At 37.6% G+C, this 19,568-nt stretch overlaps 1 protein-coding gene across 1 annotated transcript in view; it reads right to left on the reverse strand.

Moving 5' to 3' along the window:
• The window catches only part of NELL1 (neural EGFL like 1), a 634,915-nt gene that overhangs the window by 89,041 nt on the left and 526,306 nt on the right, over positions 1-19,568 (reverse strand). Inside the window, exon 15 of the mRNA XM_058161221.1 lies at positions 12,004-12,099. Coding sequence (XP_058017204.1) covers positions 12,004-12,099 — 96 coding nt within the window. The remainder of the gene's footprint in view (positions 1-12,003; positions 12,100-19,568) is intronic.

The following is a 19,568-nucleotide window of genomic DNA, read 5'->3' on the forward strand; positions in this document are numbered from 1 at the left end:
TGCACTTAAGTAATAGTAAACATTAAAGCTACATTGAATTTCCGGGAATAAGAACACTGAATCTATTGGATTAAATTCTAAATGGATACAAGGAGAACTGTAGTATTACTGAGCTGGCTAGGCAAGGAATCAACGTGAATAACTTTCCTTGTTGCATAAGAACAATATCAAATTAATATTTGAATTCTCTTTTTTCTTGGAGTGTTATTTGTTGCATTTTGCCTCTCAGGAACTTTACTAGGCTTTAATTTTGTTCAAATGTCAAAGATGCAAATAAGGATTTATATTTATTTCCACATATAAGCTTTATAGTTCCACTAATCTTTTATGGCGATGGTCAACCCACACCTGTCTCCATTATGTCTTATAGAAGAGTTCTGGTGCATATAATTAATTTTCCAGCCTCTGATCTAAAAGGCCATTTGGTCCCTAACTCAAGAGTTTAAAGGAATGAAATAGTCTTGATTTAATTTGAATCCTGAATGCTTCCTCCTACACAAATATCCTGAATATATATATACAAATTGCATTTTCTTTTCAAATATTTCATAATTAGCACTTGAACTGGTTATCCTTTAATACAGTATATGTATCTCTTAAAGACAGCGAATTGTTGGCTGGTGAACAATAGTAGCTCTTTATATATTCAGTAAACTATGCAATGTGGCAGAAAGACATAATAGGTAAGAGAATTATCAAGTAAAATATTACAATATTGTTGCTTAAAATCCAATATGCCTTCTTTGTTTTGAAACCTTTTTGTTTTACAAAAGTTTCAACCTTGGAATAATAATATTAAATAAGTCAATAAATAAGGAGTAGCAGAGCATCTTAATTTTTTCAGAGTTTGCTGCTTTAAAAAATTGGAGGAAGATGTTTATTGTTTATATATTTATTTGTGTATTAATTCAATAAAGAGTACAGCTTTCAGTGTATCGATAATTCATATTCGAGTGGCCTAAAATGAAGTACACTATATATTCTCTGTTCTTATTTACTCGTTCCTCTACATACTTATATTTACATTGGGTTCTATTTACCGATCCATCCTTATCCGGTTGACACGTTTACATTTGCTAATTTCAACTTAAAAAAGGGTTAACAATAATGCAATAATGTCTCCAGGGGAAGGTCTTCATTTTTTCTTCAAAGTGAGAACAATATGGATCTGAATGGCACCTGAATGTGGGAAGGGTTGCTTGTGAGCTAGAGAAACGGCAAACAAGTGGGAAAGGCCAACATCTCTTTTTGCTGTGCTAAAACCATAACTGCACCATATATCAAAATGTCAACCCTGCCGCATGCATTCAGAACAAATGTGGGGGGAAAATTAATAGCATACTTTGCCTTCAGTGATGTTGTCGCATAGTAAAAGCTAGTTATCTATTAGATGCCCTGACATTTTCAGTTTTGTCACTTAATCTTTAATTGGTTAGAAATAGATTGAGCCACTGAAGCCACAATAAAACCTAAAGAATATAAGATGCCAAAAGGTATGATGGGGAATGTATTTGCTATTGAAAAATGGATGACAACAACAAAGGGGAGGCCTTAAAAATAACCATGGATTTGGAATTGGATGGCTCTAATTTTTCTGTGTTCATTATCAAGAAGCAAGACTACAGGTACGCCAATCCACCACAAAAGTAGAACTTCCTATGTCTATATAAAATACCCAATGATGTCACATTTTAGAGAAAATCGTAAGAAAGTAAATATACCTTTATTTTATGGCACAAAATTTTCTCACAATCGCCTTACATTCAGTAAACTTTCCTCGGCTCTGTACCAAAACACAAGCCTAAGTTAAGCTTTAGTGTTCTATTAATTTCATTAATTTACAAAGGCCACCATCTCTGGGAAATTTTTCTCTTAAGAGCATGGCACAATTGACTTTTAAATCCAATAATATTTCACTTTGTATCCCTCTCAAAACAAAAAATAAATAAAACATGAGTGTTCAGCAACCACTAAATTCCCATTGAGCCCAATTTTATCACTTCTGTGTCTTTCATAAATCCCAAATTCATCATCCAACAAAATAAACCCAGCAGCTATTGGGTGGTCATTTTTAACTGCTGTAAGTTTATCTTACACTTTTTCTGAAGAGTAAAACACCTTTGCTACTAATTAGGTAATTAGTAGCAAAGTCCGTAGATCACAGGTGTCAAACTCGATCCGTGTCTTGTGACGTATCATGACATATCGCGATGTTTTTTGCCTTTGCGGAGCTGGAGTGGGTGTGGCCTGCACGTGATACAGGCTGCCAGTTTGACAGTCCTGCCATAGATAGTCTACTGTTTCAAATAATGCACAGAGAATAGTCCTGAGTTACTGGACAGGACATTTTTTAAACCCAGTATAGCAAATAGATGGCACTGAAGACAGCCTATTCAGCCATTTCTAATGCCTTTGTATAAAATTGTAGATGACTGCCCACTTTCTAGCCACAATTTGGAGTAGTGGAGAAAAAAATATTCACTTTGGATTATTTTACTTTGGATAATTTTACTGGTCATTAAAAAAAGTCAGTTTTTATACCTTAATATGAAGCTGGCTAATTTGATCAAAGATGCATTGCTACAACTGAGAGTGGCAATAAAGGACCACATAATTAATTTAAGCCTTATCCTTCAATCAAAAGTACCTGTCTGAATAACAGAAACCAAGAAAGACAGAACAGTAAGTCAAAGTTCCCAACTTGCCTCTCGAAACATTCCAGAAAAGGGCTGCAGAGTAAAAACCGATACATTGATTAATGATTTATAATAGATTGCATGATGCTCAAATGGGAAGCTAATGTAGAAGCACAAGGGCCAAAACTATACACCCAATTGAATCACCTTGATTAGGAAGCTCATTCCTAAATTTGCATCACGTAACACCCATTCAATAATACAGCTCTTGGTTGATTGACTTCATATGTCAGGCAAACAAATTACACTGACATTAATCGAGAAGCAACATATAAAACTAATGAGTAAGTTACGATAGTCCTCAACTTATGACTACAATGCAGCCCAAAATTTACATTGCTAAATGGAACATTTTATTAAAGGAGTTTTGCCCCATTTTACGACCTTTCTTGCCACAGTTGTTAGGTGAATCACTATGGTTGTTAAGTTAGTAAGATGGTTGTTAAGTGAATCTGGCTTCCCCGTTGACTTTGCTTGTTGGAAGGTCATAGAAGCTGATCATATCACCATGGGACACTGCAACCATCATAAATATGAAGCAGTCGCAAAGCATCCAAATTTTAATCATGTTATTATTATTATTATTAATTAAATTTCTATACCGCACCATCTCCCAAAGGACTCAGGGCGGTTCATATTAAAATACACAATACCAATATAAATATAATAAATAACAATATTAAAAAACAATTAAAACCTAATATTTGATGGCCAAATCATTAAAACGGTAAAAGACCGATTTAAAACCCATTTAAAATTTCACTAAATATTTCTTAGGCTAGTCCAGCTTGATGGAATAATAAGGTCTTCAGTTCATGTTTGAAGGCCTGGAGGTCAGGAAGTTGTCATAACCCCGGAGGTAGCTCGTTCCATAGGGCCGGTGCTGCCACAGAAAAGGCCCTCCCCCGGGGGCCGCCAACCTACATTGTTTAGTCGATGGCACCCTGAGGAGGCCTGCTCTGTGTGAGCGCACAGGTCGTTGGGAGGCAATTGGTGGCAGAAGGCGGTCTCGTAGATATCCCGGTCCTAAGCCATGGAGCGCTTTAAAGGTGGTGACCAACACCTTGAATTGCACCTGGAAGGCCACCGGCAGCCAGTGTAGGCCACGCAGGATAGGTGTTATAGGGGAGCAATGCGGTGCTCCCTCTATCACCCACGCGGCCGCATTCTGGACTATCTGGAGCTTCCTGGTGCTCTTCAAGGGGAGCCCCATGTAGAGAGCATTGCAATAGTCCAGTCGGGAAGTGACGAGGGCATGAGTGACCGTGCGTAAGGAGTCCTGGTCAAGGAAGGGGCGCAACTGGCGAATCAGGTGAACCTGATAAAATGCTCCCCTGGCGACGGCCGTCAAATGTTCCTCTAAGGACAGCCGATCATCCAGGAGAATGCCTAAGTTGCGCACTCTTCCCCTGGGGGTCAGGACTTCCCCCCCCAACAGTCAGCAATGGTGTAAGCTGACTGTACCAGGATGCCGGAACCCAAAGTCACTCTGTCTTGGAGGGGTTGAGTTGGAGCCTGTTTCTCCCCATCCAGACCCACATGGCCTCAAGACACTGGCCCATCACTTCAACGGCTTCATTGGGGTGGTTCGGGGTGGAAATGTACAACTGAGTATCGTCAGCATACAGATGATAATCCACCCCGAAACCACGGATAACCTCACCCAGAGGCTTCATGTAGATGTTAAACAGGAGAGGCGAGAAAACAGATCCCTGAGGCACCCCACAAGTGAGGCACCTTGGGGTTGATCTCTGCCCTCCTGCCAACACCGTTTGCGAATGGTCAGAGAGATAGGAGGAGAACCACCGATAAACGGTGCCTCCCACCCCCAATCCCTCCAACCGCCACAGCAGGATACCATGGTCGATGGTATCAAAAGCCGCCGAGAGATCTAACAGAACCAGGACAGAGGAACATCTCCTGTCCTGAGCCCTCCAGAGGTCATCCACCAACGCGACCAAAGCCGTCTCGGTGCTGTATCCGGGTCTGAAACCGGACTGGAATGGATCCAGATAGACAGTTTCCTCCAGGTATTGAGGAAGCTGATACGCCACCACACTCTCAACAACCTTCGCCAAAAAGCGAAGGTTGGAGACTGGACGATAGTTCGCTAATACAGCGGGGTCCAGGGAGGGCTTCTTGAGGAGGGGCCTCACCACCGCCTCTTTCAAGGCGGCGGGGAAAATGCCCCCCAACAAAGAAGCGTTAGTAACTCCCAGGAGCCAGCCTCGTGTAACCTCCTGTGTGGCCAGTACCATCCAGGAGGGACACGGGTCCAATAAACATGTGGTGGGATTCAACCTACCCAACAACCTGTCCATGTCATCGGGAGTCACAGGATCATACTCAGCCCAGATAACACTCTCAAGACTCGTCCCTGCCATCCCACCCGGATCTATCCAATTAGTGTCCAATCCGTCCCGAATCTGAGCGATTTTATCAGACAGATACTGTACAAAATCCTCAGCACGCCCCTGTAAGGGGTCCTCCCGAGCCTCCTGCATAAGCAGGGAGTGGGTCACCCTAAACAGGGTGGCTGGGCGATTATCTGCCGATGCGATGAGTGCGGAGAAATAATTATGCTTCGCCGCTCTGATCGCCACTAGGTAGGTCCGAATATGTGACCTCACTAGTGTTCAGTCGGGTTCAGAGTGGCTGGACCTCCAAGCGCTCTCTAGGCGTCTTCTCCGGCGCTTCATCTCTCTCAGCTCCTCGTTATACCAAGGAGCTGGTCGAGTTCATCGCCGGGTCAGAGGCCGCAAAGGCACGACGCGGTCTAAGGTGCCAGCCGCCGCCTCCTCCCAGGCGGCTACCAGTTCCTCGGCCGAGCCGTGGGCTAAGTACCTCGGAAATGGCCCAAGCTCCGTCAGAAACCTCTCTGGGTCCATCAGGCGCCTGGGATGGAACCATCGAATTGGTTCCGTCTCCCTGCGGTGTGGTGTAGCGGTTCGAAAGTCTAGCTGAAGGAGTAAATGATCTGACCATGACAGGGGTTGAGATATTAACTCCCCTAACTCCAGATCATTCAGCCACTGTCCCGAGACAAAAATCAAGTCCAGTGTGTTACCCCCGGTGTGGGACCATTAACTACCTGGGTCAGGTCCAAGGCTGTCATGGAAGCCATGAACTCCCGAGCTGCCGTTGATGATTCGCCCGCCGACGGCAAGTTGAAATCCCCCATAACCATAAGTCTGGGGGTCTCAACCGCTGTCCCGGCTATCATCTCTAGCAGCTCGGGCAGGGCTGCCGTTATGTAGCAAGGAGCCAGGTACACAATCAGCAAGCCCACCTGCACCCCACGGCCCCACCTCACTAGGAGGGTTTCACAACCGGCTATCTGCGGGACAGCGACCTCCCTCGGTTCCAGACTTCGTTGATGACAACCGCTACCCCACCACCCCTACCCTGGGCCCTCGGCTGATAGTGATCAAGGATATGCTGCAATGGTCATAAGTGTGAAAAATGATCATAAGCCACTTTTTCCAGTAACTTTGAATGGCGTGATCTGCTGTAAGTCAAGGGCTACCTGTATTAAAATTCACTATCCTCAATAAATCTCTTTCTCAAAAAAAACTGAACTGAATTGTACTGACGAAGCAATCATTAGTAAGAACATAGTATTACTAATAATATATGATTGGTAATAATAATGATATTAAGACATGGGGAAGAAGAGGAAAGAAGTGTCTGTTGAACCATCACTATTTCAGGATTCACAGTATTTAGATCTTAAGAAATATCATTTGCTTCTGCATGGAAATAATATATTGTTCTCATTTGCACAGCCGTTTCTGAATTTATGTATTTTCTTCATAGAAATTCACTAAGCATCTTTTCAAGATATATCTTCCTTTGAACCTCTCCTCATCTCTCCCTTTCTGAAATACAAAACTAGGAATGAATTTTCCACTCAGGGACTTCCAAACAATGGTATTAATCTGTCAGTGAAATACCTCAAGTGGTGGTAGTTTACAGGGCACTTTAGCCTTTAGTATTATGCAATGTATATTTCCTCTAATTAGAAAAATATTTTGTTAACCTTTAAAATTCTCTATATTATCATAATTGTTATTTACATCAAAAAACTCAGAGCCACATTTTTTTTGCAATCCATCTAATTCAAAACCCTCAGTTTAGCCACTATGCTCTATTTAATCATTTCTAAGTTAACCAGGGAAGAAAGAGCAGCTTTAATTAGCTTCCACTGTTGTAATATTTATGTGTAAACTATTTAGAACTTACTGCTAAAACCACCCAACTTTTCAAAGACTCTGGCTGGTATGCAAACTGAAAAAAAAAAAAAGAAACAGAAAAAATCTGGCAACAAAACAGGAATGGATGGTGGAAGTGACATTGCCTAGCTGATGGGATCAGAGCATGCTGGCTCTGTTTAATCTTACAGGACAGGTTGAAACAGTGGCAGAGAAACAATCCATCATATAGGTACATCCAACACCGTATAGAAGGAGTGTCAAACTCATGTGACTTTTCCCCTCTTCGCTAAACTGTGAATGGGCTTGGTCAGCATATGATGCATCTGACCCGCAGGCCACGAGTTTGACACCCCTGCCATATAGTGTTTGTAGGGAACAACCAACACGTTGAATTGCACCTGAAGGCCCTTCTGACAGCTACAATGCGCTGGGGGTCACATGATTGCAGTTTGCAATCTTTTTTTCTGATTTCAGATTTGCCCATTGAGGCAGCTGCATTGATTAAGACTATGTGGCTTGCTTACCAACTATAGTGAATCACCTGACTGCTGTAAAAATTGTGGTAAAATCAGGTCCTGCTTGACTTACAACCACAGGTCCTGTGGTCCCGCTTGACTTACGATAGAAATTCCAGTCCCAATTGTGGTCCCAATTGTGGTTGTAAATCAAGGACTATCTACAATGTAATTTGCAAAGCAGAGGTGTTATCTAACTATACTGCATTCTGGACCAAAACCAGCACTGGACCGTTTCATGTTTTCTCTATTCAAGCATGTTGCTATTGCACAATGGCAATGGGCGGCTTTCTCCAATGACTTTAATTTTCATTTTTTAATAGCAGGTTATAGTTAGTTAATTTGTGGAGAGGAGTATCTGATTGGTTGATATATTTTTGCTGCAAACATTAGATTTGCAAAACCATAGATTTAGATGATTTGAATATGTCCCTCCTCCATACACACACAACAGGAAACAGTTCAGGGATGGGTTCCGCTTATGTTCACTACCTGTTTGCAATGGGAGCGCGCGTGCACTGGAGGCACTTCTGCACATGCGCAGAAGCTTCGGCGTATGCGCAGAGAGTCCGTGAAGACATCTGGGTGGGTGAGTGGAGCTTCCCACTGCCAGAGTGAACCGGTAGGAACCCACCACTGAAACGGTCTATCTACAAATCAAAGATTTATTCTTCCTTTAATATTCTGAAGCAGCTGGCTTTATCAGAGATGGCTAAATTGCTTGTTTTGATTAAAGAAATAAACACAACTACTTTTGTTTCTACTTGGAAACTGCTTCTGGACTTTGCGCTTGAAGTAGGAAAAAATGAAAGTTTGATTTTGGGTTTTTCCAATTAGATAGATTTGCTTTTATAGAAAGGGCTAGCTTATACTATTATGCAAAAGTAAAAGTTGAGGTTTGTTGTTATTATCTTATTTTACGTCACCAAACGGAGCCAGAGGTCAATACCTTTTCTTTCTTTTTCCTTTATTTTCTACACTTTTTCCTTCCCTTTTCTCTCCTTTATTTTTCCTATTTTTTTGCTTTTGTATTTTTATATTTTAGAATATAAACTAAGAAAAAATAATACCTCGTTTCCATGAAAATAAGACCCTGCCTGTCTTATATTTTTTCGAACCCTAAATAAGCGCTTGGCCTTATTGCCATGCTCTCAAAAGCCCGATTGGGCTTATTATCAGGGGATGTCTTATTTGGAGGGAAACAGGGTATTCTGAATGAGTTTGATATAAGAGGTCAGTTATGGCTTGAGATGCCTTAGGAAATCTTTGTCTGGTGTCATTGGTTTTGTTTTGTTTTTAATTGCTAAAAAATTATGCCTCAGTCTTATCCCTATGTGGCTTTGGAAAATGCAAGCCAATATTTGAATTGTTGTGAGTGCATCTAATTTTCTATTTCAGCTTGATTTCCCATTATTATTCTTGTGTGACCATCAGGTGTTTTAATTACTATTTATTAGGTATATTAAGAATAAAGTATTAAAATACTAAGTAATTGGGAGTGGGTAGTGATGTCAAGCCTCTAGTTATGAATTATTAAATGCAGTTTAGTTATTGGTAATTTATACATCTATTGACATATATTTCAGTTTTATTCTTTCATATATTTTTCCAATGAGTTTGTTGTCTAACTCTAATTAGAACCTACTGTATTTTTTGGAGTATAAGACACTCCAGACTATAAGACGCATCTATCGTTTTTGGGAGGAAAACAAGGGGAAAAAAATCTGCCTCTGCCTTCCAGAAATTTGCCTCTTTGCAGCAAACAGCCCATTTCAATTTCAGATTCGGCACAGCCTGATTAGCACAAGCAGCTGATTGTCAGTTGGATCAGCCTCCTGAAGATCAGCTGCTTCAGGCTGCAGGGATTGCCATAGTCTATTGCTGCCTCCGTCACCCTATTTTTGGAGGGGTGGTGGCAGCGGAGGACGGGGGCTACATTTGGTGTATAAGACATACCCAAATTTTCATCCTCTTTTATGGGGGGAAAAAGTGCATCTTATACTCCGAAAAATACGGTAATTAGAAATATTTAATTTTTACTGAAGGCCTGTTCTATAATTACTGCACAAGTGTTGGTCTTTGATGTGCGTTGTCATTCAAACATACATAGAAGTTTTTGAATATTGGGCTTATGGAAAGGCAAGTACAAACACATTTCATGATGAAGATGAATTTCTTTGTATTCTGCAACATATAGAAAAACCTTCAATTGTCCAGGATCTGACTAGCCATTATTCAATTCTTCTTTGCTGTCCTGGTATCCTATGACCCTGTGCAGTATACTATCCAACTGCTTCTAATTAAATTTTATGATCAGTTGATATAAAATATTTCGTGTCACATTGGCTCCATTTTTCTTCAACCTTTCTAACAATGTATGCATTTAGGTGGTTGTCATTGAATTACTTTCAATAAAAAATGAGCAGTAAAATGCATCTATCTAACTCCCCAGTTTTGCAGCACTAGATATTTTGATGTTGTAATTCTTACTTTACAGTATTCCTCCCCCAGTTCCTAAATTAGGAAACCTAGTCTGCTCCTACAAATTTCCCATACATGTGGGAAATGTTAAACTTAGGCAATCAATTTCCTTGATGCAAGTATAGTCAGAGAAAAACTGAAATAGTATAAATATATGTAATTGCAATTTTTAAGTCAGACAAAATTATTTGCAGAAAATTAGCATATTACCTTTTTCACAATGACTTCCTGTGAATCCAGAAGGACAGGCGCATGTATTGGGGGCAACACATGTCCCACCATATCTGCATCCTTCTTCACAGAATGCTGAAAAGGAAAGCGTCATTTAATTGTTGCATTGTACAATAAAACAGAACATACATTTGTAACCCGAAAAGAGGTGAAGTACAATTTATTAAAAGACAAACAGAGTTTAAATAACAGCCGTAGGGAGGAAGACAGAAAGCCATACAGAAAATTAACAAAAGCAAAAAGTTAATGATTATTTGGCAAGGGTATTAAAGGGATAAAACAAAACATTTTGGAACTAAGCCTAGTCACAGTCATTACAAAGATAAAATTGCATTTGAATGCTTGCAATAAACTATTGAAGATATGGAGAAAATTTGCAAGAGAAATAATGGTAGTATTAGTACTGTAATGATGACATACTGTATTCCATTTTTTTCCTAGGAACTAAGCTGGTCTAATTAAGGATTACCCTTTGTTTTATCTCCACAGTAAGATCTCTGTAATATACTGTAGGTTGGGCTCAGAGAGTTACATAAAGTATTGATTAAAATAAATCCCTCTGTATCTTATGAATCAATTGTTTTAATGGAACAAGTACTGAAGGCAGAAAGAGAATAACATAATATGGAAAAAGACGTACGTGAGCTTTTGAATGTGTTCAAAGAGACTGAACACACAATAACTACAGTACATATTTTAAGTCTTTCAAAATGTGACAGTAAAGGATGATGCCAATGTACTTGCCCTTCTCCTTCTGTACCTGATCATCTCAGCTTCATTTTGAACAGAATTATAAATATATTTGTCTGACTATGTATCAACAAATTGTCCTGAACTCCTACCAACCACATAGATTTTCTCCATGATAAAACTAGATTTAACTGGACACATTCATGCTTAGACTTCTATACAAAGTAGGATTTCTAGACCTATGCTTAGTAAACAATGTTTGAATGCATGGAGTTAGATCCCCTTTTCAGAATTGACAGCTCATCATTGGAAGATGGTTAGAGGATGTAAATCCAAAAGTCAAAAGTTCATTTTAGTTGCAGAGTTAGAACTATGAATACCTGAAGAAAGCTATTTACACAGACTTGTGACAAATAAATGTAAGACCATTTAAATGTTTCCTGTCTTAATATGTCTGCTCTTTTATGGGGAAAAAGTGCATCTTATACTCCGAAAAATACGGTAATTAGAAATATTTAATTTTTACTGAAGGCCTGTTCTATAATTACTGCACAAGTGTTGGTCTTTGATGTGCATTGTCATTCAAACATACATAGAAGTTTTTGAATATTGGGCTTATGGAAAGGCAAGTACAAACACATTTCATGATGAAGATGAATTTCTTTGTATTCTGCAACATATAGAAAAACCTTCAATTGTCCAGGATCTGACTAGCCATTATTCAATTTTTCTTTGCTGTCCTGGTATCCTATGACCTGTGCAGTATACTATCCAACTGCTTCTAATTAAATTTTATGATCAGTTGATATAAAATATTTCGTGTCACATTGGCTCCATTTTTCTTCAACCTTTCTAACAATGTATGCATTTAGGTGGTTGTCATTGAATTACTTTCAATAAAAAATGAGCAGTAAAATGCATCTATCTAACTCCCCAGTTTTGCAGCACTAGATATTTTGATGTTGTAATTCTTACTTTACAGTATTCCTCCCCCAGTTCCTAAATTAGGAAACCTAGTCTGCTCCTACAAATTTCCCATACATGTGGGAAATGTTAAACTTAGGCAATCAATTTCCTTGATGCAAGTATAGTCAGAGAAAAACTGAAATAGTATAAATATATGTAATTGCAATTTTTAAGTCAGACAAAATTATTTGCAGAAAATTAGCATATTACCTTTTTCACAATGACTTCCTGTGAATCCAGAAGGACAGGCGCATGTATTGGGGGCAACACATGTCCCACCATATCTGCATCCTTCTTCACAGAATGCTGAAAAGGAAAGCGTCATTTAATTGTTGCATTGTACAATAAAACAGAACATACATTTGTAACCCGAAAAGAGGTGAAGTACAAATTATTAAAAGACAAACAGAGTTTAAATAATAGCCGTAGGGAGGAAGACAGAAAGCCATACAGAAAATTAACAAAAGCAAAAAGTTAATGATTATTTGGCAAGGGTATTAAAGGGATAAAACAAAACATTTTGGAACTAAGCCTAGTCACAGTCATTACAAAGATAAAATTGCATTTGAATGCTTGCAATAAACTATTGAAGATATGGAGAAAATTTGCAAGAGAAATAATGGTAGTATTAGTACTGTAATGATGACATACTGTATTCCATTTTTTTCCTAGGAACTAAGCTGGTCTAATTAAGGATTACCCTTTGTTTTATCTCCACTGTAAGATCTCTGTAATATACTGTAGGTTGGGCTCAGAGAGTTACATAAAGTATTGATTAAAATAAATCCCTCTGTATCTTATGAATCAATTGTTTTAATGGAACAAGTACTGAAGGCAGAAAGAGAATAACATAATATGGAAAAAGACGTACGTGAGCTTTTGAATGTGTTCAAAGAGACTGAACACACAATAACTACAGTACATATTTTAAGTCTTTCAAAATGTGACAGTAAAAGGATGATGCCAATGTACTTGCCCTTCTCCTTCTGTACCTGATCATCTCAGCTTCATTTTGAACAGAATTATAAATATATTTGTCTGACTATGTATCAACAAATTGTCCTGAACTCCTACCAACCACATAGATTTTCTCCATGATAAAACTAGATTTAACTGGACACATTCATGCTTAGACTTCTATACAAAGTAGGATTTCTAGACCTATGCTTAGTAAACAATGTTTGAATGCATGGAGTTAGATCCCCTTTTCAGAATTGACAGCTCATCATTGGAAGATGGTTAGAGGATGTAAACCCAAAAGTCAAAAGTTCATTTTAGTTGCAGAGTTAGAACTATGAATACCTGAAGAAAGCTATTTACACAGACTTGTGACAAATAAATGTAAGACCATTTAAATGTTTCCTGTCTTAATATGTCTGCTCTTTTGCTATGGTTTAATTGTACACAGCTCTAGTAACATTTCAATAGTCTTAAACTTAGAATAACTTTATTGTCACTTTAATTGTTCACTAATCAGCATACATTAAAATGAAATTTCATTGCATACAGCAGCTCAAAGGGTCACCACCTCCAACATACACTACATAAACATGACAAAAATATAAATAAATAAGGGAGACCCACACAGTTCTACTATTACTATGGTAGCATGAAATCCAAGCAAGACAAAAATAACAATTACTTTGAACATCTTGTTTGAAAGTAGGTTTTGTTGTGTAGACATCTTTATTATAAGAGAAAGAAGGCCATGAATTTATATCAAACATCTTCCTTTCTGGATATCATTGGAAATGCTGTGAATAACTTGTCAAGAACCACCTAGAATGCCACATACTTATAAGCAATGTAAATCATATTCTGTGTGCTACATTTCATAAGACACCCTGTGGGCTACATAAGAGAAACTATAATGAATATTTAAAGAATGGCTTTTGCATCAGAATTGACAACATAATCTCTCACCCATCCTGCAATCACAGGAGCGCTGCCAAAGAAAAGCTACAAAGAATATGAAAGTACTACAAAATAGAAAAAATCCTTCAGCATAAATAGGTAAATATGCAAATTGTTTGGGGCTTCAATCTTAATTTGTAATTGCTCATAGGTGAGCAGAGCAAATAGTACCATGAAGTATCTCCTTTTTTGTTTTATAATAACCTTTTAATTTTTTTGTTTCATAATTATAATATTATTATAATAATAATAATCTTTAAAAATAGAACAAAAGACAAGAAAGATAAGAAAGAAAATAAAGGTAGGAAAAAAGACAAGAAACTAAAATGAGATCTACACACAAGGTTGAATTAAAATTATGGCTACATATTAAATTATCTTGTTATTATAGTTTCTCAAAACACACTACATGTTAGTTCAGGGGTAGTCAACCTTTTTATACCTACTGCCCACTTTTGTATCTCTGTTAGTAGTAAAATTTTCTAACTGCCCACCGGTTTGGGGGGAGATGCGTGAGCTATTCTGGGACAAGGCTCTTTTGTTTGCAGTTGCATTATAGCGCCATTTAGTTTCACTTATGTAACATGAACTAAACTTATGCACGGGTGATACAAATAGTATATTTTTAGAAATTTAAATTGTCACAGGGAATTTTATGAAAACCTAATGAAAATGTTTTTAAATAATGCTATGAATTTTTTTTAAAAGGTCAATTTAAAAAAAGGAAAATGCTTCAGTATCGGATAAAACCCCTACTGCCCACCATGAAAGCTGGAACACCCACTAGTGGGCGGTAGGGACCAGGTTGACTACCACGGTGTTAGTTGAATTAGCAGTGTGGTTCTGACTGTTCTGAGGAAAGAATCTTGAATTATCTCATTTATCTTTATCCAGTTGCTTTGGAACATGGGTGTCAAACTCAAATGGGTCATGTGACATGTCGTGACTTTTTTGCCTTTGTGGAGGTGGGGTAGGTGTGGCCTGTATGTGACGCATCTGGCCTATGGGCTGCTAGCTTGACAGCCCTGCTTTAGAAGAAGCAGTTCCCTTTTGGATCATATTTTGAAAACTGTTGAAAATTTTGTGGACAGCTTGATTTCCCATCTTTTTTATTTTATCTTCTTTATATGATTGTAGTGCCACTGTGTTTTCATTATTATTATTATTTTGTATTAAGCTTGTTTGATGCTTACTTTTTCTTATGTCAGCTGACAAAGGTTTCTTTGATTGTAGTGGCATAAAAATATGTTTAAGAGATAAAATAAATAAATAATATTCAGTCTAAAATCATAATAGTTGCAATCTCCCATCTTCATTTTAAAGTTTTTTTTATAGCTAGTTGCCTAAGTTCGTAACAAATTTTGAATATATGACTAACCTAACCCCCCCTTTTTTAATGTACCAAGGTCACAAATTTCTGACTAAGTCATTTTGACAAATCAATATCGACATGTTTATACAAATCTCTTGCCATCATATAAAATATACATTTTTATATTTTTAACTCTAAATATTTTTTCACCTTTTGAATGAACTAGTCAAGACTTTACTATAATATGAGTCTTTTAATTTAATCCATGGCAGTTATCAGATTAATTTCTAAATAGTAACTGTTTGGACCAGTTTTTAATCTTTAGTCTATTCTGTAACGTATATGACCTGTTCTGTAACTGTTAAGGGTTCAGATATTCTTGATTGACTTCTTAGTTGGTTTAACATGCGCCAACTTCACTCATTTTAGGCCTATTTTGGAAAAATGATATATTGTACATAATACGGAATCAAAATAAGGAAAGATGGTAGCGTCAAACTATTACAAAATGGAGCTGGAGGGGATTGCTTGGTTAAGAAACTTTTCTTTTTTACAAAGTCAATCTTATATCTCTAAAAAGAAATCATAGAAGATACGCTGATTAAATTTGCCTTGATTCAGAATAGCGTCCCAGAAGTTGAAGCCTAAGGTAGTCAGAGAAAATGCAGCTTTACCATCAAAGAAAAAAAAAAAAAATTGCCTGATAAGCAAAAAGATACATTTAGCTGATGGGAATACATGTTTCACTGTAATTGGAATAAGAGAAATAAGTGCTATATGGAACATGAGTTATGCTACAAAAACTTCCCTCGATGGCATAGCTAATTCAGTTCAAATGTCTTCCTTTCTCAGTAAAATTAAATTGCTTAACACTTGAAAAAAATCCAAGTTGAAACAACTAAGTCTTTATTAACCTCAGAGAGATCACTAAGTAGAAATGATATTGAATTAACATTCCAGTGTACTGCAATATGGAGAAAATTAGTATTCTCAGCACAACAGTAAAAGCAACACCAGAAAGAAAAGGCTTTGGCAATCTTTTTATCAACTCATAACAAATGTACTGCTGGCACATGCTGTATTATTTCAAATAAATAGAGTTGGATGTGGTTGTTGTGAAAAGGAGAGAGGTGTTAACTTTGCTCTTGTAGCAGACCCATGGCAACATCCTTGTCCCTAGAAAACTGATGTTGCAGTGTTAATATTGTGAATTGCTATCTTACATTCGACATATAAACAAGAGAAAACAAAAATAAATAAATAAATAGCACTGAAATATCATTTGTTAAGGATATATTAGTTAAGGACATCAGTTAATAAAAATGGGTGTCTCCTTGACCTCGGCTTCTCAATTTCTCAATCAACTGAAGTGTGGTGAGGCATAATATTTTGTTAAGCTAAAGAAGAAATTGTTATAGGGGCCAGACATACACAAGTCTGTCTTCATATGTATGATCATAGCTCTTATTAGAAACAAAAAGAAGTTATTTGGAAATATTTAAATGAGGTTTATAAGTCCCAGTTATTGTTAATGATATTAAAAGCATGATGTAATATAAAGTTGAATTCAAAGTTGTATCACTATTTAAAAATAGCATTTATGATCCAGCAGAGATTTCCACGAAGGGAAGAGAATGGAATTTGTCCTGGTTTTCTCAAGCATTTTGCAGTCCCCTATGTCTTCCAAATATACACTAGAAAGTAAGAATGCTCTCTGAAAAAATACAGAGGATAGTAACAAAACAAAAAAAAAGACAATTCATTCTCTAGGCCCAAGACTGGTAAACAATGGATGGAAATTAATCAAGGTGAGAAGCAACTTGGAATTAAGGAGAAACTTCCTAACAGTGAGGACAATAAACCAGTATGGTTTGCCTTTAGAAGTCGTGGGTGCTTCATCACTGGAGGTTTTTAAGAAGAGACTGGTCAGTCACCTATCTGAAATGGTATAGAGTCTCCTGCTTGAGCAGGGGGTTGGACTAGAAGACCTCCAAAGGTCCTTCCTATTCTAATTGAAATTTGAAATTATAAATTATCTGTATAATATTATCTAAGTGCAACATAATTCTCTATGATATTAAAAGATAATTGCTTTAAGATGCAATAATGCAATGTTTTGTTTTTTATTAAATGTGATGCCACTGTTTTGGGACTATGTAGCATGTCATCAAAATAATGGCATTTTTGTATTTTTGCCTTTTAGTTTGAGGAAATCTGAATTTAATCCATCCCAATGAAAAGCAGCTCTGACAACTGCAATGTTTTGATACATGATGTTCTCAATTATACTGCAGTGTGTCATACAGACTTCTACTCTCTCCCTACTGAAAGAATTGTCTTCTGGTAGTAAGTACGTAGGATGCTCACCAGTTGCACAATTAATTTTGGGAAATGTGCTCAGATCAATGGAAGCTTTAAGTCTCTTGCGCAAGAGTCTTTGTGCTTATAGTTCTTAATAAGTCTCATAGCCACTTGTGTCAAAAGATTTCTGCTGTGTTCCAAACCCATTAGCATTGCAGTTTGGATAGGGAACAATATAATAATTCAGCACAACTTAGAGGATTTCCAGTCTTGTCTAGCAGGTTCCTAGTAATCTAAGAAAGCTAGGCATAAACTTGACAAATCCCACTAGAGGAGTGCTAATATGCTACCATTAATGTATTGTAGCCCATGCATGTTTACAAGAAGTCATGTCTTGTTAGAAGAGCACTTACTGATTTTGCAATAAAATACCTTATTAGAAAAAAATAAATAAATGGGAAAGCAACTTGAATAAAATCCATAGACATGTCAAACTTTTCAAAGTCGAATCTAATACTAAGATTAATTTTTAAGTAATCCAATTCAGGAAAGAAAAAAAGAGAAACAAGTCCCTCATCACTGCTGATTGCCAAAGGAACTGACAAACAAATGCCTACCATTCTTAAAGTAGAGAAAGGAGATAGTTTCAGGCAGTGCGGGAGAACTATCCAAGACAGTCCCTTGGCCATTGCTTGCACATTGGAAAAAAGAATCAGAACACTAAATACAAGCTTTTTTTTTTTTTTGTTTACATTTATATCCCGCCCTTCTCCGAAGACTCAGGGCGGCTTACAGTGTATAAGGCAATAGTCTCATTCTATTTGTATATTTACAAAGTCAACTTATTGCCCCCTCAACAATCTGGGTCCTCATTTTACCTACCTTATAAAGGATGGAAGGCTGAGTCAACCTTGGGCCGGGCTTGAACCTGCAGTAATTGCAGGCTACTGTGTTCTAATAACAGGCTCTTAACAGCCTGAGCTATTCCGGCCCATGATGGCTTGATGGACATTACCTTGTAGATGACCCTCACCCCGTCAAAGACCTTGGAGTTTTCATATCAAACGATCTAAGTGCCAAAGCCCACTGAAACTACATCACCAAAAAGGCTTTAAGAGTTGTAAATTTAATCTTGCGTAGCTTCTTCTCCAGAAAGATTACACTACTAACCAGAGCATACAAAACGTTTGCTAGACCAATTCTCAAATACAGCTTGCCTGTCTGGAACCCACACCTCATTTCAGACATTAATACAATTGAGCGTGTCCAGAAATATTTTACAAGAAGAGTTTGCCACTCCTCTGATCACAACAAAATACCTTATACCACCAGACTTGAAATCCTGGGTTTAGACAATTTAGAATTCTGCCACCTTCAGCATGACCTGAGCATAACTCATAAAATCATCTGCTACAATGTTCTTCCTGTCGAAGACTACTTCAGCTTCAATCGCAACAATACATGAGCATACAATAGATTTAAACTTAATGTGAACTGCTCCAATCTTGATTGTAGAAAATATGATTTCAGTAACAGATTTGTTAATGCCTGGAATGCACTACCTGACTCTGTGGTCTCTTCCCCAAATCCCCAAAACTTTAACCAAAGACTATCTACTGTTGACCTCACCCCATTCCTAAGAGGTCTGTAAGGGGCGTGCATAAGAGCACCAGCGTGCCTACCATTCCTGTCCTAATGTTCCCCTTGATTGTATCCAATTTGTATGGTTATTTCATGCTTATACTTATATATACCATTATGTTTGACAAAATAAATAAATAAAAATAAATAAATGCCGGTGTTGAAATAATGTTCTGGTGGTCCCTGGTTAGCTTCTGAAAAATTTCCCTAGCCTACTAATTTTGTTAAAATTTAAATAGGCTACACTAGTTCAAATTCTGGGAGAAAAATACTAATTCGTATGATGCAATGAATTAATCTTGAAAGAACCTAAAATGTGATTTTATCAGAGGTTGTTTCTACCAAATTTATTACAGGTGGTCCTTGTTTAATCAGTTTAACCACTTGTCCAGCACATACTCAGAACCAATCCTTAATGATCCAGCCATTGCAACATCCTTGCAAGTACATTAAAGTGGTTTGGGCACTCAGCAACTAGCCTGGATTTTTGCTTATTACCAACCTCTGCTATTGTTTTCCCCCCTTTCTAACACAATACAAGTGACCTCCTTTGTTTGGTAGAACATGGAGCATACACATATATGTATGTAAATGTTGTACCTTGATG

The sequence above is a fragment of the Ahaetulla prasina genome, chromosome 1, assembly GCF_028640845.1.
Source record: "Ahaetulla prasina isolate Xishuangbanna chromosome 1, ASM2864084v1, whole genome shotgun sequence".
In the NCBI taxonomy this organism is placed as follows: Eukaryota; Metazoa; Chordata; class Lepidosauria; order Squamata; family Colubridae; genus Ahaetulla; species Ahaetulla prasina.